The 21,523-nt window shown below is 47.8% G+C and overlaps 1 gene segment (V, D, J or C); it reads left to right on the top strand.

The window, feature by feature from the left end:
• The first annotated feature begins 6,614 nt into the window (after positions 1 to 6,614).
• LOC140419568 (Ig heavy chain C region-like) overlaps positions 6,615 to 21,523 on the top strand; it is a 28,270-nt gene continuing 13,361 nt past the window's right edge. Inside the window, 1 exon segment of the C gene segment in view lies at positions 6,615 to 6,689. Coding sequence covers positions 6,647 to 6,689 — 43 coding nt within the window.

Raw genomic sequence — 21,523 nt, 5'->3', positions numbered from 1 at the left:
ATCGTTTATGGTGTGCCTCATGCATCTCCGTCTTCACCACCAGGCCCTGTATATCGTCCTCGTTCTCGGCAGCCTTTGCCTTCACGACCCGAAGCTCCCGCTCCTGGGTCTTTTGCTCATCTTTTAGCCCTTCAATCGCCTGTAATATCGGGGCCAACAGCTCCTTCTTCATCTCCTTTTTAAGCTCTTCCACGCAGCGTTTCAAAAACTCGTATTGTTCAGGGCCCCATATTAAACTGCCACCTTCCGACGCCATCTTGGTTTTTGCTTGCCTTCCTTGCCGCTGCTCTAGAGGATCCACCGCAATCCGGCCACTTTCCTCTCCTTTTTCCATCCGTATCCAGGGGGGATTCCCTTCTGGTTTACTGCACAGTACTTTTAGCCGTTAAAATTGCCGTTGGGGCTCTTATTAAGAGCCCAAAAGTCCGTTCCACCGGGAGCTGCCGAAACGTGCGACTTAGCTGGTCATCGCCGCACCCGGAAGTCGGTGACTCCCAATTGTGATGATCAATGTTTAGGTTTAGGGACATTACGTCACACTTGGAAGAATCATTGAAGCGAAATATCGGGCTTCCCACTGGGTGCTTGGCTCCGGCTACTTCGCAAAGTGGAAATTCCTTGGTCGTGTGACCATGTCCCATTTAGGGACCATACTGCAAATGTGCAAACCACCTATTTTTAATTGTCTTGGAGAGACTTGGAAGCTCTGTCTTTGAGAGAACTGCCGCATTTCTGATTTTGTCCGGCCAGTAAATATCCATCATGCATTGCGGACAACAAAGATGAAATTGGCTGAGCTATTTTTCTTGACAGCTGTAAGTCTTTGTTTCACAGCCATACAAGATTCTGAGAGCTCGGGCCTTATAAACCATCAGCTTGCTCCAAAGGGTCAACTTGATGTTATCCCATGGACATTCAATGAGTAAAACAAAGGTCGGATCTGCTTTCCCCATGTCAGCATCACATTCTACTTCAAGGCAGCCTCTCAGCGCGGAAACTCGGCAGCAGAAATTATCGCCTGCTCTTATTTTGTGTGACCATTGGCGAAGGTGCAACACCTTGTCCCACGACCACGGTTTTCCTCATACTACTCATTGGTAAGGAAGAACAAATTACAGTCACCGGAGACATAGTTTCTGTAGATGATGTTTTGTTTGGATGATTCCGCGTAGAGGAATTCTCTGTGGAGGATGTATTGTGATTATGTCTCCGTTTTGATGACTGGAAGGTTGTAGAGGTTGCAGCCTGGCCTAGTGCGCAAGTGGACTTCATCCATATCTTCAGGGAAGACGAAGATCAGCAGGATGCTGTCCAATAAAGTTGGGTGTGGGACACGGTCCTCTTTCATTCAATTATTCACTTAGAATCTGTCGGAAGTGGAATCATCAATCTGTACAGTGTTTTGCCATGGAAAGAGTGAATGAAACAGTGGAGCTTTAGCAGACAGCCAAATGTCTCCAAATCGTATAGTCCCTGCTCTGCTGACGGTGCCGAAAGTTTATTAAGATTGATGAAAGTAAGGTGAAGAGGTAGACGTGTGGCAGAGGGAGCAGATCATGTCCAGAGTAAATCTTGCGACATGAATACCGTGCCTTGCTTCCAGCTACATTCGGCCTGCAAGCAGATGAAGTGTTTAAAGTGTGAAACTAGCAGAGGCCTTCTCAGTCCTGCTATGAGTGAGATATGTCAATAGTTGCTGCAGTTTCCTCTGCCCACTTTGCTTTCACATATTGGTTATGATTTTGCATCATGAATCTCCTGTGGGATGGGTTATATTTTCCAGCAGAGAAGGAGAAAGCCATAAATGTTCAGAAACATAGTAATTATATTCACAGTTTTTCATTTATTTATGAATATAAATAATTAGATTCACCAACTACCATCGTTTCACAAAGATTACAACAGTTTTAAATTAAGTTATACGGTGTGGGCGTCGCAGGCTCGCCATGATTTATTGTCCATCGCTAATTACCCTTCACAAAGGGCGGTGAACTGCGTGTTTGAACCTCTGCAGTTACTCTGGTGCAGGCACACCGACGATGCTGTTAGGGAGGGAGTTCTAGTCATTTGAACCAGCGACAGCGAAGATTCGGCGATATATTTCCAAGTCAGGGTAGTCAGTGATTTGGAGCGGAATTTCCAGGTGGTGATGGTAGAAATGAAAATGTCTGTACCTAATGTGACGTTAATGCACCTTTCAATCCCGATTTGTTATCACACTGTTTTGGAAAGTAATTCAAAGTCTGCAGCTGTCCACTGAGTTTCACGGTATTTCTGTATTCACATTAATATGTTTTTAATCTGGTGTCTTCATTAATTTGGGGGAGGACATCTTGAGTGACTTATTGTACATGAAATGACCACATGTTCCAAATATTACCGTCCCTCCTCAACGTAATCATGTTCCTGCTTTCTGTCATTGAGATGAAGATTCACCATCAGCAGAGAAGAACACCAGCACCACAGGAGTATCTCCAGTTTCCTCCTAGTAACGCCCAGCTGGTCTGTTCCCAATAGTCTGGGGATGGAATTCACACAGGAAATCTTCAGCCACCGATTGTATCAATCTGACGCAAATTATAAAGGACCAGCTTTAATTTGTGAAGTCATCAAGCGCAAAACTGAGAATGTAGAACAGCATCTTTCAGGACCATCTATCCATCCATCCATCAACCCCATTCACTGATTCCTCAATCAACATATTTAGGCATCCAACCAACATCCATCCCTACATCAAAGCAGTAATCCTTTTATCTTTTGGTTGGGTGGTGGGGGAGTATTAATGCCATTGAACCAATAATGCAAAGGCTCAGGCTAATTCTGTGGGAACTCGCGAACAAATCCTACCATGGCCGGTGGGGGAACTTGAGTTCAATTAATAAATCTGGAATATAGACTAACTGTGTCCATGGAATCTCCTCCGCTTCACCAATGAAGGAAATGTGACATCCCTCCCTGGTCTCACCTACATGTGGCTCCAGTCAGACAGCAACATGTCTGACTCTTCAGTTCCTTCTGAGCTGCCCCAGCAAACCGCTCAATTCAACAGCAATTAGGGACAGGGAACACATGGTGGTCTTGCCAGTGAGTCCCACATTCCATGGAAGCATGTAGGAAAAAAGACAGAATATCCATGTTGATCTGTTACAAATGTCTGATAGTCTAATTGTATTTCTATCCATCATCACAATGTTATGAGATGTGGGAGAGATCTCCAGCCGGCTGTTGTTGCTAAGGGGGTCAAGAAAAGCTGGATAACTCTCCTTTCCTGAGATGGGAACAGTTCAGCTAGGTTCGCAATTTAAAACGTAAAATGATCTCCAGTACTGTTGCTGGGTAGATTTGTTTATAAATAGTCCTCATTGACAATGTTAAGAGTTTGAAGTTGGCTTGCAGCCAAACGGTCAGTACTGAGGAAACAGATCTCTGAAAAAAAGATCCAGATGTTTCCTGTAAACAACTTTGAACATTCGAGCCTGCCTGCTGCAGGCAGTTGGATTGCTGCCAAATACTGTGTGGGGCAGATTAGCCTGAATATGAATGGATAAAATGGGATTTATCCATTCAAACAATAAATGTTTCAGTCGCACATGAAGTAAACGTTTTAAATGGTGTTCCATCTAAATAAATATATTCAGTGAATGCTGTGATCACGCTGAGGTTAGACGCGATCGGAACATTGTAAACTGACCAGATGCTATTTAATTTATATTAGTTCCGAGTAAAGGTCACTGTAGTCATTGAAGTCCGTTTGTTAAGAACCTAATGAAGTGAGAGTGAGTGGTGTTGATGGACCCAATCCACAAGCCCAATAAGACGAGGTACTTAAATAAAATCATAAAACTGCCTTGAACCCGCCTGAATTCTTGGAATATTCTCCGAGTTGTTGACTTCATTTAAACGGAGGCGTCTCTTATACCTGATTAGCACCGTGTTCTGTACAGTTTAATTTGTGCTGATTTCCATTATTATTTAACAGTCCCTCTCATTTCTGCCAATGAGTGGAGAAATGACCAGTTCATGACCTGCTTCAGTGGAAGATAAAACATTTATTCTTGTGATATTGTGTAATATTCCGCAAAATCCTGATATCCTGTGTTCCCAACATAGCGAATGTTAGACAGCCGGTGGCCAGTGAAATTAGCGGCATTGATTTGGATGCTGAAGGATAACTTTGCTGATCGCCCTGTCCGTTCTGATTCATTCTGTCAAATGTTAATGTCAGTTTTATGTTTGCAAGCGGGTTTCTTTTACCGCCTATTTTCACAGGACTGTCTGAGGCTCAGGGACAGTTCCAGAAATGTAAGGAGTGACATTGTGTAATGTTAGGAGCCTTGTCTGCAGACCCGCAATGCTCAGTGATAGCCATCCGCACTGCAAATGGAATCACCTTGTTCATTCCCGCATTCCGACATAAATCGTCAACAATTCCTCTGATAAATGATACATGTTTACAAATGGAATGGGGACCCGGAGTGTTGCAAATCAGACTGACATACAACCTATTCCCTGACAAAATAATTAGTCTTTTTAAGATCATATCAATATATTGGAGTAGAAATAAAGGGACTGAATTTGCAATGGAATAGTTCTTTTCTTAACAGATGAGCAGACGTAATTTCGCAATGGGGACATTACAAAGAATCGATTCAGAGAAACAAATATCCCGCTACAGATAAATGTCTATTTAATAATAACCCATAGTAAATCTCTGGGTCCATTCTGTAGGGGGGGGGGGGGGTGCGGGGAGGGGGGGGGGGGGTGCGGGGCGTGGATCCAGTCGCCGCCTCCACCAGGGAATCAACAGGCGGCGCCTGGAAACCCGCCCCTTCTGCCGGGTATTTAAATGCCGCTCACTGGGACCCGAATCCAACAGTCCGGGAGCTGGTTTGTTCACTGAGTTCCTGACACAACCATTTCCCCCAAATGACCAGAAGGATGAGGTGGGCCATTTCTCTCAGTTTGTTGCTGACTTTCTTATCCCGTGAGTAGTTTTTATTGTCCAAGTCTCTCACTGTTACTGTCTCAGTGTTAGTCTCTCTCTGGAATGTTCCAGAGTCACCAATCATTTCACCAGCATTAATCCTCGGGCTTTTTGATATATTTTTACAGGTGTCCAGTCGGAGGTTGTGTTGACTCAGCCGGAGGCAGAGACCGGGCGTCCCGGAGGCTCCCTGAGGCTGACCTGTAAAACCAGCGGCTTCGATCTTGGCAGCTACTACATGTACTGGATCCGCCAGGTTCCCGGACAGGGGCTGGAGTGGCTGCTTTACTACTATAGTTCATCCAACAACAACTACGTTCCAGCAATTAAAGATCGATTTACTGCGTCCAAAGACACTTCAAACAACATCTTCTCTTTGGCCATGACGAACCTGAAGACAGAAGACACCGCCATCTATTACTGTGCAAGAGACCACAGCGAGAGGAACCAGGGCTGGACCCGCACAAGAACAGCTCGAGAGGGAATTCAGCAACTTGCACCTTAACCTGAAGGTCAGTACTTGATCCAAATGTAATTATTTATGGCAGTGATCAGAGTCAAAACACAAGCTGCTTCTTACATAACTGACACAGGGAAAATTAAACAGTAAAACCGAACAAACCAATCGATCTGCAAGTATTAGCTTTTGTCTGTTGATGTTTACTGTTAACAGTTTCAGTAATTACAGGCCTGGATATACTCATCGTTGTATTATTTCTGATACTTGGAGAAAGTATCTGTACATTGCGTTTTATGAACTGCTGTCTAAATTGTAAATTAGATCAGAAGTAATCGTCTATTTGAAGTGAATATTGAGTGGCAGGGCTGAACAGGGAGTGAGTGCAGTTTTTGTGCGGGTGTCTGTCACTGTGACTACAGCAGTGGGGTCACGGTGCTGTGCACAGCGACATCCTCATACAAAAACCTCAGTGAAAGAGTTTGTCCAAATTGGTGATCATTGCCACAGCAGGATTGTCAACGTAAATGAGGCTTAAATAAAACACAATATTAGTTTGTGAAAAGGTATAACAATCTTCCACTTTATCTCCGTGGAACGACACGCTAAATGTGCCCAGAGGGTTTAAAAGTGTTCCGATCCTCTTTATAAATGTATTGACCAGGACAAGCTGAAATAACTCAGATTCGCTCTTGGAAGAGACAGAGTTAGTTTTTTGAACGCGCAGTGAAATTAAATCTCTGTATTTTACAGTTAACAGTCTGCCGCAGTATTTGACACGCTGTGTCTCACTGTGATAACTGGATCACAGCAGTTACTGTCAATACAAAAAACCCCTCAGCACCAATTAACTGAGGCTGGCTCAGTGATCGCTTTTACAATCCAACTTTATTTACAGTGAAGTATTATTCATGTCCAGCACTGACAAAATGACAATAATTAATATGGAAATCTGTGACAATTATTCACTCGTTAGTTGGTGATTTCAAGAACATGATCATGTGTTACTCTGAAATATAAAACATTAGGGTCGTTTCTGAACAGCAAGCGATCTCCACAAGTACAATTCTAGTTTAATGAAAATGTACCGCGATTTTACCTTGTCTCTGGTTTGTGAATATTTAAAATAATGGTGGATTTCTGTCTATTTTGTGCAGGTCCGGTTATTGTACGGAGCTGCTCAGGGAATGTGACACTGTGACGCTATGGACTACTGGGGACAAGGCACCATGGTGACGGTGACTGCAGGTAAGAATCATTCAATTATTTATGAACTGTTTTACTTGAGTCTATGTTTTATTTATTTTTCTATTTTAACTATGCATTCGTTCACTGAATTGCGGGTTTGCTGGATTCTGTATTGAGATTTTGTTGTCATGTTTTATGTGATTCTGCTGGAAAATGAATTATTCTGCCTCTTGACAAAAGGTTCTGCTGAGGGATTCAGTCCCTGGTTGTTATGATTTGATGTTTATTTGCTGAGGATACTGTGGCCGGGTTACTTTAAATACCTAACGCCTGTTAAACAGTTTGGTATTTCTGCAATGTTTAATCTCGATGACACCTGGTGGCTGCAGATTTTACCGCCTCCTGCACAAGTGTTAGAAATCTACCCAATATTCACAAAATATGCTGAAGTATCTGTGTCAATTTATTGAACACTTCCCGCATATTGACAATGCTGATGATATTCTTCCATATTTCTGTTTGTTTTAATTGTTCATTCACTTGCTGAAAGGCGGATTTGGTGGGTTCTAGATATAAATTTTCTTGAAATGCTGTTTGATTCTGTTGAAAGTGTTTGAAGAATTGAGCTGGTTCTCCATGAGACGAGTTTCAGCCCCTCGGTGATGTGATTTGGTGTTTTTCTGCTGAGGAGATTGTGTCTGGGTGATTTTGAATGAGTAAAGTTGTGAAACGGTTCTGGCGTGTCTATACTCTTTAAACTCGGTGATATTGAGCGTTTCCATGTTTTGTAATTGAATGAAAATAAGACACGTGTTTGAAACTGCTTGGCACACGATTGTGGGTGGACAACGGTCAGGATTTTAGAGTTTTTTAAAAGTGATGATTGCAGATTAAACTAAGCCACAGTTTTAAATGCTCTTTCCGAACATAATTTGTTCCTGCAATCACAGCCTGGCTTTTCTTCAATGTTCCATCTTGGTGGGATTGATGGATGCAGCTTTTATCTCTCCTGTCAACTGTTGAAATGCGTTTGAAATATGGTCCAACATGAATAAAATATGGTAAAGTTTCAAAAATATTTTGGACATACCCCACCTGCTCACAGTGATATTACTGTTGTTCTGTATTTCTATTTAGTTTGATAATTCATACATTTGGTGCCGAACTGATTTGCTGGATTCGATATTCAGATGTTTTTGAAATGTTACGTTTGATTCTGTTGAATGTAGAATTGAGCTGCTTCTCAATGAAACGGGTTCAGTCCTCACGATGAGTTTTGGTGTTTTGCTGCTGAGGAGATGGTGTGTCTGGGTGACTTTGAATAAGTGCAATTTGTGAAGCGGTTTTCTGTTTCTACGTTGTTTCTGCATTGTTCAAACTGGGTGACATTGAGCAGTTACACGTTTTCTGGTTAAATGTAAAAAGGTTTGCGCGTTTGAATCTCCTTGAAACACAATTGTGGGGAGTAAACGTGGCCGGTTTCGAAAATAAAGAAAGGAATTAAAGATTTGATTGACATTTTTAAATTTTACCTAATGATTACTGATTAAACTAAACCATGGCGTCATTAAGAACGCAATTCGTTACTGCAGTCTGAAACTATTTAATTAAAACGTTTTCAAATTCGTGAGTAAAATTAATATAACTTAAACAATTATAATGCGGTATTATCACCATATTATCCAAATATGTTTCCATATTAATATCATTAATCATTAATCTCCTTCCACAATTCTGCTGTGCTTTGCACACCATCAGCATGACCGGAAAAGTTTGTAGGCTGGGAATATTTTGTGATTATTTATGAAACTGTTTTAATAATAACATACTGATTCTACAGCACTATTCAATTACACAAGATATATTTGAATTAATTTTTATTTCTCTGATTACATTTGCAGTTACTTAAATAGGAGTTTTATATTGCAGTTTGGCAATTTATGTAACCGGTTATAGTATTATTTATGTGCAGCAGCAAGAATATTAATTATCTCTTCAACGTCATTTGTAGTTGTCTCTAACCTAATCATAAAGAGTTTTCTCAGAGGTGGAAGTCGCTGACAGTGCAGGAATTGTTCTTATGATTTTATCTGAATTGTAGGAATGTCCAGACTGCACAGTGCTGGAGCTTGACAAGTAAAAGCTTGAAAAAAAAGAGATTAATTTAATTACAAAAAGAGAATATTAGCTTTGCAAAAAATAATAACATCCTGTCTCGCAGAGCTGTGCTGTACACAATATAACATTATTGAAATAAAACAAATTATACAATCGAAGAATAGATTATATCTGAGCCTCAAGCTTATTTCTTCTTAACTCGTAAATTGAACAAAAACATTTCTCCATCATTTTCTAGATATTACACATGTCTGAATTATTCCATCCGATAATTTGAAGTTTAATATTTAATTAAATCCAAATATTTATCAAATTTCAGGCAGGAGCAGGTTTTGAATTACAGAGAACCATGTTTTATTATTTATATTATGAGTACAAATCAGCTGACAGGTCAACTAATTGACAATTGGCAATAACTTGCAATGCGACTTTAGTACTAACTAATTCAACATAAATTAACTGCTACAATTGAGTAGCATACTGGCGTGTTATATCAAAGCTATTGGAGAATGTTTAATTGCCCTGAAAATAATTTAGAAAACAATACATTTATTTGCTCCGGTTGAATAGGTGGCCCGCCTCCATTGTTTTGTTGATTGTATTTAATTAAGACATTGGATCAAATCAGGTAATCAGTTTCCAATGTGAATGTTTCCTGGTTTGTTTATTTCTTATCAAACACTGGATCTCTGTCACAGACATTAAACTCCCCTCAATCTGTTCTATTTAATGTGTTCATTCTCAGTGAAAATACATTCTGCCCAGTTCAGACAGGAGAAATAGCTGAAAGGCGAAGGGAGTTTGAAATTTATATCAGTTTAATTTCACAGTGGTTATTAATTTCATTTGTCGTAAGTTGACCATTTATCAATTAGAATCAAGCAGTTTGAATGATTCGATCCCCTGTGTTTCAGAGTGAAATTTGACACACTAGGTACACTCTCATCCGCACACTGTTTCTCCCTCACACACTCCCTCTCTCCCAGAGACCCGGACTATTCCTCAAACACACAGACACTCTCTCTCACAGACACTCTCACATACACGATAGCTCTTCAAAAACACACAGTCTCTCTCACACACATACTCGGTCACACACGCATTGCCTCACACACTCATTCTCTTACATATTCTCTGTCTCCAACTTTCTCTCTCTCCAACTCTCCCTCACACACCAACAGACTGTCACTCGCTCTCTCACAGACACAGGCACATTATCCCTCTCTCACACTCTCACACACACTCTCTCTTACACGTTTTACCAATCTCACTCACATACACAATCATTCACAGACACACACTCTCGCACACATGCACTCTCGCACACATTATCTCTTGCACACACGCTCGTTCACACACATGCCCTGTCACACACCTCTCCAACACAAAAACGCTCTCTCACATACAGGCTCTCTCACACATCCGTTCTCTCACACATACACTCTCTCACTCATACACTCTCTCTGACATGCATGGTCTCTTGCAGGCATGCTCTCTCTCACACATACTCTCACACACACGCTCTCTCACACACACACAGCCTCTCGCTCACACATGCTCTCTTGTACTCCTGCTCTCTCACACATATATCCTCTCTTGCATACATGCTCTCTCATACACATGCGCTCTGATACTCACACTCTCTCACACATTCACTCACTTGCTCACTCACACTCATGCTCGTTTACACACATGCTCTCTCACACACATGCTTTCTCACACACTTGCTCTGTTGCACACATGCTCTCACACCCATGTACTCTCCCACACATGCTTTCTCACACACACTCTCTCAATCACATATCTCTCACTCTCACGCTCTCTTGCACACACGCTCCCTGACACACATGCCCTCTCACTCACATGCTCTCTCATACACTTGCTCTCTCACATACACACTCTCTCATACACTCACTCTCGACACTCATGCTCTCACACACACACACTCTGACACACACGCTCACACCCACACACTCTCTCTCATTCTCTCTTGCACACACGCACTCTGACACACCTCATGGTCTCTCTCGTACTCATGATTTCTCGCACACATGCTCTCTCACACATGCTGTCTCGCAGTCATGCTCTCTCACACACATGTTCTTTTGCACACATGCTGTCTCATGCACACGTTCTCTCACACACATGCTCTCTCACACATATGCTCTCTTGCACACATGCTCTCTCACACATATGGTCTGTTACACACTCACACACACGTGTTCTCACACACATGATCTCTCGCACACATGCTCTCACATACATGCTGTCTCACTCACATGCTTTGGTGCATACATGCTCTCTCACACACATGCTCTCTTGTGAAAGTACTCTTTCACTCACATGCTGTCTCACACACACAATTTTGCACATGCAGTCTCTCTCCTGTGCACACTATTTTGCTCCCTCACACACACAGATATCCTGTCGCTCGCAGAAATACACACAATTGCGCTCTCACACACAGATATTCTCTCACACACAGATACTCTCTCGCACACACAGACTCACACGTGTACTCTCTCTCTCCCACTCTCTTGATCCATCTCTCGCAGAAACAATCACACGCATGCATGCAGACACATGCATACACACAGTCACGGGCTCTCACATACCCAAATTCTCCCTCACACACACACACACACACACTCAGACACGCACACACTTTCAGATACACAGGTGAGAGCGACTGAACTAACATCAATAATAATAATCTTTATTATTGTCACAAGTAGGCTTACATTAACACTGCAATGAAGTTACTGTGAAAAGCCCCCAGTCACCACACTCTGGCGCCTGTTCGGATACACAGAGGGAGAATTCGGAATATCCAAACCACCTAACAGGTCGATTTTCGGGACTTGTGGGAGGAAACCGGATCACGCGGAGGAAACCCTCCCAGACTCCGGGGAGAACGTGCAGACTCCGCACAGGCAATGACCCAAGTGGGAATCGAACCCGGGTCCCTGGTGCTGTGAAGCAACAGGGTTAACCACTGTGCTGCCGTGCCGCCAAATCAAGGCAGCATTGAAACGTGAGACGTCAAGCAGCCCAAACAAAGAATGAATGGATGGGAATCAGGGGAAGAATCTCCGCTGGTTGGAGTCACAACCAGCACCAAGGTGGATGGATTCCATTGCTGGAGGCCAATCAGCTCAGTTCCAGGACATCACTGCGAGACTTCTTCAGGGCAGTGTCCCAGGTCCAACCATCTTCAGCTTATTCATCAATGACCTTCTTTCCATCATCAGGTCTGAACAGGGGTTGTTGGCAGTGATTGCACCATGCTCAGCACAATTTGCAACTGTGCAGTCACTGAATAAACCTGTAAATAAAGCAACATGGAGGCTCCATCCGGTTCTGGCTGACAAGTGGTAAGTAACAGTCAAGTCACCCAATTGAAGGCAATGCCCACCTCCAGTAAGAACAGATCTAACCACCGCCCCTTGACATTCACTGGCATTACCATCATTGAAAACCACTAACAACCTCCTGGTGATCAACATGGACCAGAAAGTGATCTGGGCGAGTCAGAGAAATTTTGAGGCCAGAAGAACAGATCAAAGGTGAAAAACCCATCTCCTGACTCCCCAAAGCCTGTCCACTATCTAAACATCCGCTGCAGAAGCTCATCGTGTCTCCGTAGCAGCATTTTCCAAACCGATGACAGCGGCCATTTGGACAAGGACAATAGACACATGGGAACATCACCAACTGGAAGGTCCCCTCCTCACCATTCACCATCATGACTATGTAATATATCTCCGTTCCTGCACTGCCGCTGGTTCAACATCATGTATCGGACTCGGGGAAACACCACATGGACTGCAATGGTTAAAGAAGGAAGCTCAGCACCTTCTCAAAGTCAATGAGGGATGGAAGATAAATGCAGGCCGAGCCTAGATCACAAGAATTAATAAACACAACACACTCTCTCTGACACAATATGACAAGACTTTTACGGGCACAAAAATCCCATTTGCAAAATGAAAATCCGTTAAGTCGCAGGAATGCTCATTGTCCCAGTTCTAAATTGTTTTCTCACTCAACTTTTTTCAGCACCACGCACTCACCCACTCTAACACATCAACCCTCACTCACACACGCTCACTCACCCTTTCACACACACACCCTCACTCACTCACGCACCATCACTCATACACCCTCACTCACACACCCTCACTCACACACCCTCACTCACACACCCTCACTCACACACCCTCACTCACACACCCTCACTCACACACCCTCACTCACACACGCTCACTCACCCTTTCACACACACACCCTCATTCACACACCCTCACTCACACACCCTCACTCACACAACCTTACTCACACGCCCTCACTTACACCTCATTCACACACCCTCACTCACACGCCCTCACTCACACACCCTTGCATATACACCCTCACTCACACACCCTCACTCACACACCCTCACTCACACACCCTCACTCACACACCCTCACTCACACCCTCACTCTCACACCCTCACTCTCACACCCTCACTCACACACCCTCACTCACACACCCTCACTCACACACCCTCACTCACACACCCTCACTCACACACCCTCACTCACACACCATCACTCACACACCCTCACTCACACAGCCTCACTCACACAGCCTCACACACACACCCTCACTCACACACCCTCAATCACACACCCTCACACACACACCCTCACACACACACACCCACACTCACACACCCTCACTCACACACCCTCACTCACACACCCTCATTCACACACCCTCACTCGCACACCCTCTCACACACCCTCTCTCACACACACCGTCACTCACTCTCATACCCTCACTCTCACACACCCTCACTCACACACCCTCACTCACACACCCTCACTCATACACCCGCAGTCACACACACCCTCACTAACCCACCCTCTCACACACACATTCACACACACACCGTCTCACACCCTCACTCACACACACCCTCACTCACACAACCTCACTCACACACACTCTCACACACAGACTCACACAACCTCACTCGCACGCCCTCACTTACACCCTCACCACACGCCCTCACTCACACACACTCACTCACACACCCTCACTCACACACCCTCACTCATACAACCTCACTCACACAACCTCACTCACACACACACCCTCACACAACCTCACACACACACCCTCGCTCACACACCCTCACTCACACACCCTCATACACCAACACTCACATACCCTCACTCACACACCCTCTCTCACACACCCTCTCTCACACACACCGTCACTCACACACCCTCACTCTCATACCCTCACTCACACACCCTCTCACACACCCTCACTTACACATCCTCTCACACACCCTCACTCACACACCCTCACTCACACACCCTCTCACACATACAAACTCACACACCCTCTTACACACCCTCTCACACAACCTTTTACACACCCTCTTACACACCCTCTCACACACACACACACTCACAGCTCCCACTCTCCCACCCACACACACCCTCACTCACCCACCCACATTCATTCGCCCTCACTCATACACCCTCACTCACACACCGTCACTCACACACCCTCATACACCCACACTCACATACCCTCACTCACACACCCTCACTCACACACACTCACTCACACACCCTCTCACACACACCGTCACTCACACAGCGTCACTCTCATACCCTCACTCACACAACCCGCACTCTCTCATCCTCACTCACACGCCAAACTTACACCCTCATTCACACGCCCTCACTCACACACCCTCGCGCACACACCCTCACTCACACACCTTCACTCACACACCTTCACTCACACACCCTCACTCACACACCCTCACTCAAACAACCTCACTCACACACCCTCACACACACACCCTCATTCACACACCCTCACTCACACACAACCTCATTCACACACCCTCACTCACATACCCTCACTCACATACCCTCACTCACCCACCCTCACTCACACACCCTCAAACACACGCCGTCACTCACACAACCTCACTCACACACCCTCATACACCCACACTGACATACACTCACTCACACACCCTCACTCACACACCCTCACTCGCACACCCTCTCACACACACCCTCACTCTCATACCCTCACTCTCATACCCTCACTCACACACCCTCACTCACACACCCTCACTCACACACCCTCTCACACACCCTCTCACACACACTCTCATAGATCTCACTCACGCAACCACCCACATTCATTCACCCTCACTCAAAGTCTCACTCACACACCCTCACTCACACACCCTCACTCACACACCCTCTCACACACACAGTCACTCACACACCATCACTCTCATACCCTCACTCACACAACCCTCACTCACACAACCCTCACTCACACGCCCTCACTTACACCCTCATTCACACACCATCACTCACACGCCCTCACTCACACACCCTTGTATATACACCCTCACTCAAACCCTCACTCAAACCCTCACTCACACACACCCTCACAAACACACCCTCACTCACACCCTCACTCACACACCCTCACTCTCACACCCTCACTCACACACTCTCAATCACACACCCTCACTCCCACACCCTCACTCACACACCCTCACTCACACACCCTCACACACACACCCTCACTCACACACCCTCACTCATACACCCTCACTCACACAGCTCACTCACACACCCTCACTCACACACCCTCACTCACTCACCCTCACTCACACACCCTCACTCACTCACCCTCACTCACACAGCTCACTCACACACCCTCACTCACACACCCTCACTCTCACCCTTACTCACACACCCTCACTCACACATCCGCACTCACACACCCTCACTCAGACAGCTCACTCACACACCCTCACTCACACACCCTCACTCACTCACCCTCACTCACTCACCCTTACTCACACACCCTCACTCACTCACCCTCACTCACACAGATCACTCACACAAACTCACTCACACACCCTCACTCACACACCCTCACACACAAACATCCTCATACACCCTCACTAACCCACCCTCTCACACACACATTCACACACACACCGTCTCACACCCTCTGACACACCCTCACTCACACACCCTCACTCACACACCCTCACTCACACACCCTCACTCACACACCCTCATTCACACACCCTCGCACACACACCCTCATTCACACACCCCCACTCACACACCCTCACTCACACACCCTCACTCACACACCCTCACTCACACACCCTCACTCACACACACAAACTCACACACACAAACTCACACACCCTCACTCACACACTCTCACTCTCATACCCTCTCACACTCACACACTCACAGCTCTCACTCACGCACCCTCACTCACCCACCCACATTCATTCGCCCTCACTCATACACCCTCACTCACACACCCTCACACACACACCCTCATTCACACACCCTCACTCTCACACCCTCACTCACACACCCTCACTCACACACCCTCACTCACTCACACACCCTCACTCACTCACACTCCCTCACTCACTCACACACCCTCACTCACACACAACCTTATTCACACACCCTCACTCACACACCCTCACTCACACACCCTCACTCACCCACCCTCACTCACACACCTCACTCACACACCCTCACTCACACACCCTCACTCACACACCCTCACTCACACACCCTCACTCACACACCCTCACTCACTCACACTCACTCACACACCCTCACTCACACACCCTCACTCACACAGCTCACTCACATACCCTCACTCACACACCCTCACTCACACACCCTCACACACACCCTAACTCATACCCCCTCAGTCACACACACGCTCAAACACCCTCACTAACCCACCCGCTCACACAGACATTCACACACACACCGTTTCACACCCTCACTCACACACCCTCACTCACACACCCTCACTCACACACCATCACTCACACACCCTCACTCACACACCCTCACTCACACACCCTCACTCACACACCCTCACCTACACACCCTCACTCACACACCCTCACTCACACACCCTCACTCACACACCCTCACTCACTCACACACCCTCACTCACAAACCCTCACTCACACACCCTCACTCACACACCCTCACTCACACACCCTCACTCACACACCCTCACTCACACACCCTCACTCACACACCCTCACCCACACACCCTCACTCACACACCCTCACTCACACACCCTCACTCACACACCCTCACTCACACACCCTCACCTACACACCCTGACTCACACACCCTCACCCACACACCCTCACTCACACACCCTCACCCACACACCCTCACTCACCCACTCTCACACACCCTCACTCACACACCCTCACTCACACACCCTCACTCACACACCCTCACTCACACACCCTCACTCACACACCTTCACTCACACACCTTCACTCACACACCCTCACTCACACACCCTCACTCACACACCCTCACTCACACACCCTCACTCACTCACACACCCTCACTCACTCACACACCCACACTCACACACCCACACTCACACACCCTCACTCACACACCCTCACTCACACACCCTCACTCACACACCCTCACTCACACACTCTGACTCACACACCCTCACTCACAAACCCTCACTCACACACCCTCACTCACACACCCTCACTCGCACACCCTCTCTCACACACACCGTCACTCACACACACAAACTCACTCACCCTCTCACACACCCTTTCACACACACACACTCACAGCTCTCACTCACGCACCCACACACACCCTCAGTCACCCACCCACATTCATTCGCCCTCACTCATACACCCTCACTCACACACCCTCACTCACAGACCCTCACACACCCTCACTCACACACCCTCACTCACACACCCTCACTCACACACCCTCACTCACACACCCTCACTCACACACCCTCACTCACACACCCTCACTCACACACCCTCACTCACACACCCTCACTCACAACCCCTCACTCACACACTCTCACTCACATACCCTCACTCACACACCCTCACTCACACACCCTCACACACACCGTCACTCACACACCGTCACTCTCAATGCCTTACTCACACAACCCTCATTCTCACATCCTCACTCACACGCCAAACTTACAGCCTCACTCACACACCCTCGCACACACACCCTCGCTCACACACCCTCACTCACTCACACACCCTCACTCACCCACCCTCACTCACACACCCTCACTCACACACCCTCACTCACACACCCTCACTCACACACCCTCACTCACACACCCTCACTCACACACCCTCACTCACACACCCTGACTCACACACCCTCACTCACTCACACTCACTCACACACCCTCACTCACACACCCTCACTCACACAGCTCACTCACATACCCTCACTCACACACCCTCACACACACACCCTAACTCATACCCCCTCAGTCACACACACGCTCATACACCCTCACTAACCCACCCGCTCACACAGACATTCACACACACACCGTTTCACACCCTCACTCACACACCCTCACTCACACACCCTCACTCACACACCATCACTCACACACCCTCACTCACACACCCTCACTCACACACCCTCACTCACACACCCTCACCTACACACCCTCACTCACACACCCTCACTCACACACCCTCACTCACACACCCTCACTCACTCACACACCCTCACTCACAAACCCTCACTCACACACCCTCACTCACACACCCTCACTCACACACCCTCACTCACACACCCTCACTCACACACCCTCACTCACACACCCTCACTCACACACCCTCACCCACACACCCTCACTCACACACCCTCACTCACACACCCTCTCTCACACACCCTCACTCACACACCCTCACTCACACACCCTCACTCACTCACACACCCTCACTCACACACCCTCACTCACACACCCTCACTCACACACCCTCACTCACACACCCTCACTCACACACCCTCACCTACACACCCTGACTCACACACCCTCACCCACACACCCTCACTCACACACCCTCACCCACACACCCTCACTCACCCACTCTCACACACCCTCACTCACACACCCTCACTCACACACCCTCACTCACACACCCTCACTCACACACCCTCACTCACACACCCTCACTCACACACCTTCACTCACACACCTTCACTCACACACCCTCACTCACACACCCTCACTCACACACCCTCACTCACACACCCTCACTCACTCACACACCCTCACTCACTCACACACCCACACTCACACACCCACACTCACACACCCTCACTCACACACCCTCACTCACACACCCTCACTCACACACCCTCACTCACACACTCTGACTCACACACCCTCACTCACAAACCCTCACTCACACACCCTCACTCACACACCCTCACTCGCACACCCTCTCTCACACACACCGTCACTCACACACACAAACTCACTCACCCTCTCACACACCCTTTCACACACACACACTCACAGCTCTCACTCACGCACCCACACACACCCTCAGTCACCCACCCACATTCATTCGCCCTCACTCATACACCCTCACTCACACACCCTCACTCACAGACCCTCACACACCCTCACTCACACACCCTCACTCACACACCCTCACTCACACACCCTCACTCACACACCCTCACTCACACACCCTCACTCACACACCCTCACTCACACACCCTCACTCACAACCCCTCACTCACACACTCTCACTCACATACCCTCACTCACACACCCTCACTCACACACCCTCACACACACACCGTCACTCACACACCGTCACTCTCAATGCCTTATTCACACAACCCTCATTCTCACATCCTCACTCACACGCCAAACTTACAGCCTCACTCACACACCCTCGCACACACACCCTCGCTCACACACCCTCACTCACTCACACACCCTCACTCACACACCCTCACTCACACACCCTCACTCACACACCCTCACTCACACACCCTCACTCACACACCCTCACTCACTCACACTCACACACCCTCACTCACACACCCTCATTCACACACCCTCACTCACACACCCTCACTCACACACCCTCACTCATACACCCTCACTCACACAGCTCACTCACACACCCTCACTCACTCACCCTCACTCAAACACCCTCTCTCACACACCCTCACTCACACACCCTCACTCACACACCCTCACTCACTCACACACTCTCACTCACACACCCTCACTCTCACCCTCACTCACTTACACACCCTCACTCACACACCCTCACTCACACACCCTCACTCTCACCCTCACTCACTCACACACCCTCACTCACTCACACACCCTCACTCACAAACCCTCACTCACACACCCTCATTCACCCACACACCCTCACTCACACACCCTCACTCACACACCCTAACTCATACACCCACACTCATATGCCCTCACTCACACACCCTCACTCACACACCCTCACTCACACACCCTCACTCACACACCCTCATTCACACACCCTCACTCACACACCCTCACTCACACACCCTCACTCACACACCCTCACTCACACACTCTCACTCACACACCCTCACTCACACACCCTCACTCACACACCCTCACTCACACACCCTCACTCACACACCCTCACCTACACACCCTCACTCACACACCCTCACTCACACACCCTCACTCACACACCCTCACTCACACACCCTCACTCACACACCCTCACACACACACCCTCACTCACACACCCTCACTCACACACCCTCACTCACTCACCCTCACTCACTCACCCTCACTCACACACCCTCACTCACACACCCTCACTCACACACCCTCACTCACACACCCTCACTCACACACCCTCACTCACACACCCTCACTCACCCACTCTCACACACCCTCACTCACACACCCTCACTCACTCAACCTCACTCACACACCCTCACTCACACACCCTCACTCACACACCCTCACTCACACGCCCTCACTCACACACCCTCACTCACACACCCTCACTCACACACCCTCACTCACACACCCTCACTCACACACCCTCACTCACCCACTCTCACACACCCTCACTCACACACCCTCACTCACACACCCTCACTCACACACCCTCACTCACTCAACCTCACTCACTCAACCTCACTCACACACCCTCACTCACACAACCTCACTCACACAACCTCACTCACACACCCTCACCTACACACCCTCTCCTACACACCCTCACTCACACACCCTCACTCACACACCCTCTCACACACCCTCACTCACACACCCTCACTCACCCACTCTCACACACCCTCACTCACACACCCTCACTCACACACCCTCACTCACACACCCTCACTCACACACCCTCACTCACTCAACCTCACTCACACAACCTCACTCACACACCCTCACTCACACACCCTCACTCACACACCCTCACTCACACACCCTCACTCACACACCCTGACCTACACACCCTCTCACACACCCTCACTCACACACCCTCACTCACATACCCTCACTCACACACCCTCACTCACACACCCTCACTCACACACCCTCACTCACACACCCTCACTCACACACCCTCACCTACACACCCTCACTCACACACCCTCACTCACTCACACACCCTCACTCACACACCCTCACTCACACACCCTCACTCACACACCCTCACTCACACACCCTCACTCACACACCCTCACTCACACACCCTCACTCACACACCCTCACTCACACACCCTCACTCACGCACCCTCACTCACACACCCTCACTCACACACCCTCACTCACACACCCTCACTCACACACACACCCTCACCTACACACCCTCACTCACTCACCCTCACTC

Source organism: Scyliorhinus torazame, chromosome 5 (assembly GCF_047496885.1).
Source record: "Scyliorhinus torazame isolate Kashiwa2021f chromosome 5, sScyTor2.1, whole genome shotgun sequence".
Taxonomy (NCBI): domain Eukaryota; kingdom Metazoa; phylum Chordata; class Chondrichthyes; order Carcharhiniformes; family Scyliorhinidae; genus Scyliorhinus; species Scyliorhinus torazame.
The sequence above is the reverse complement of the archived record's forward strand: the minus strand, read 5'-3'. Positions and strand labels throughout refer to the sequence as shown.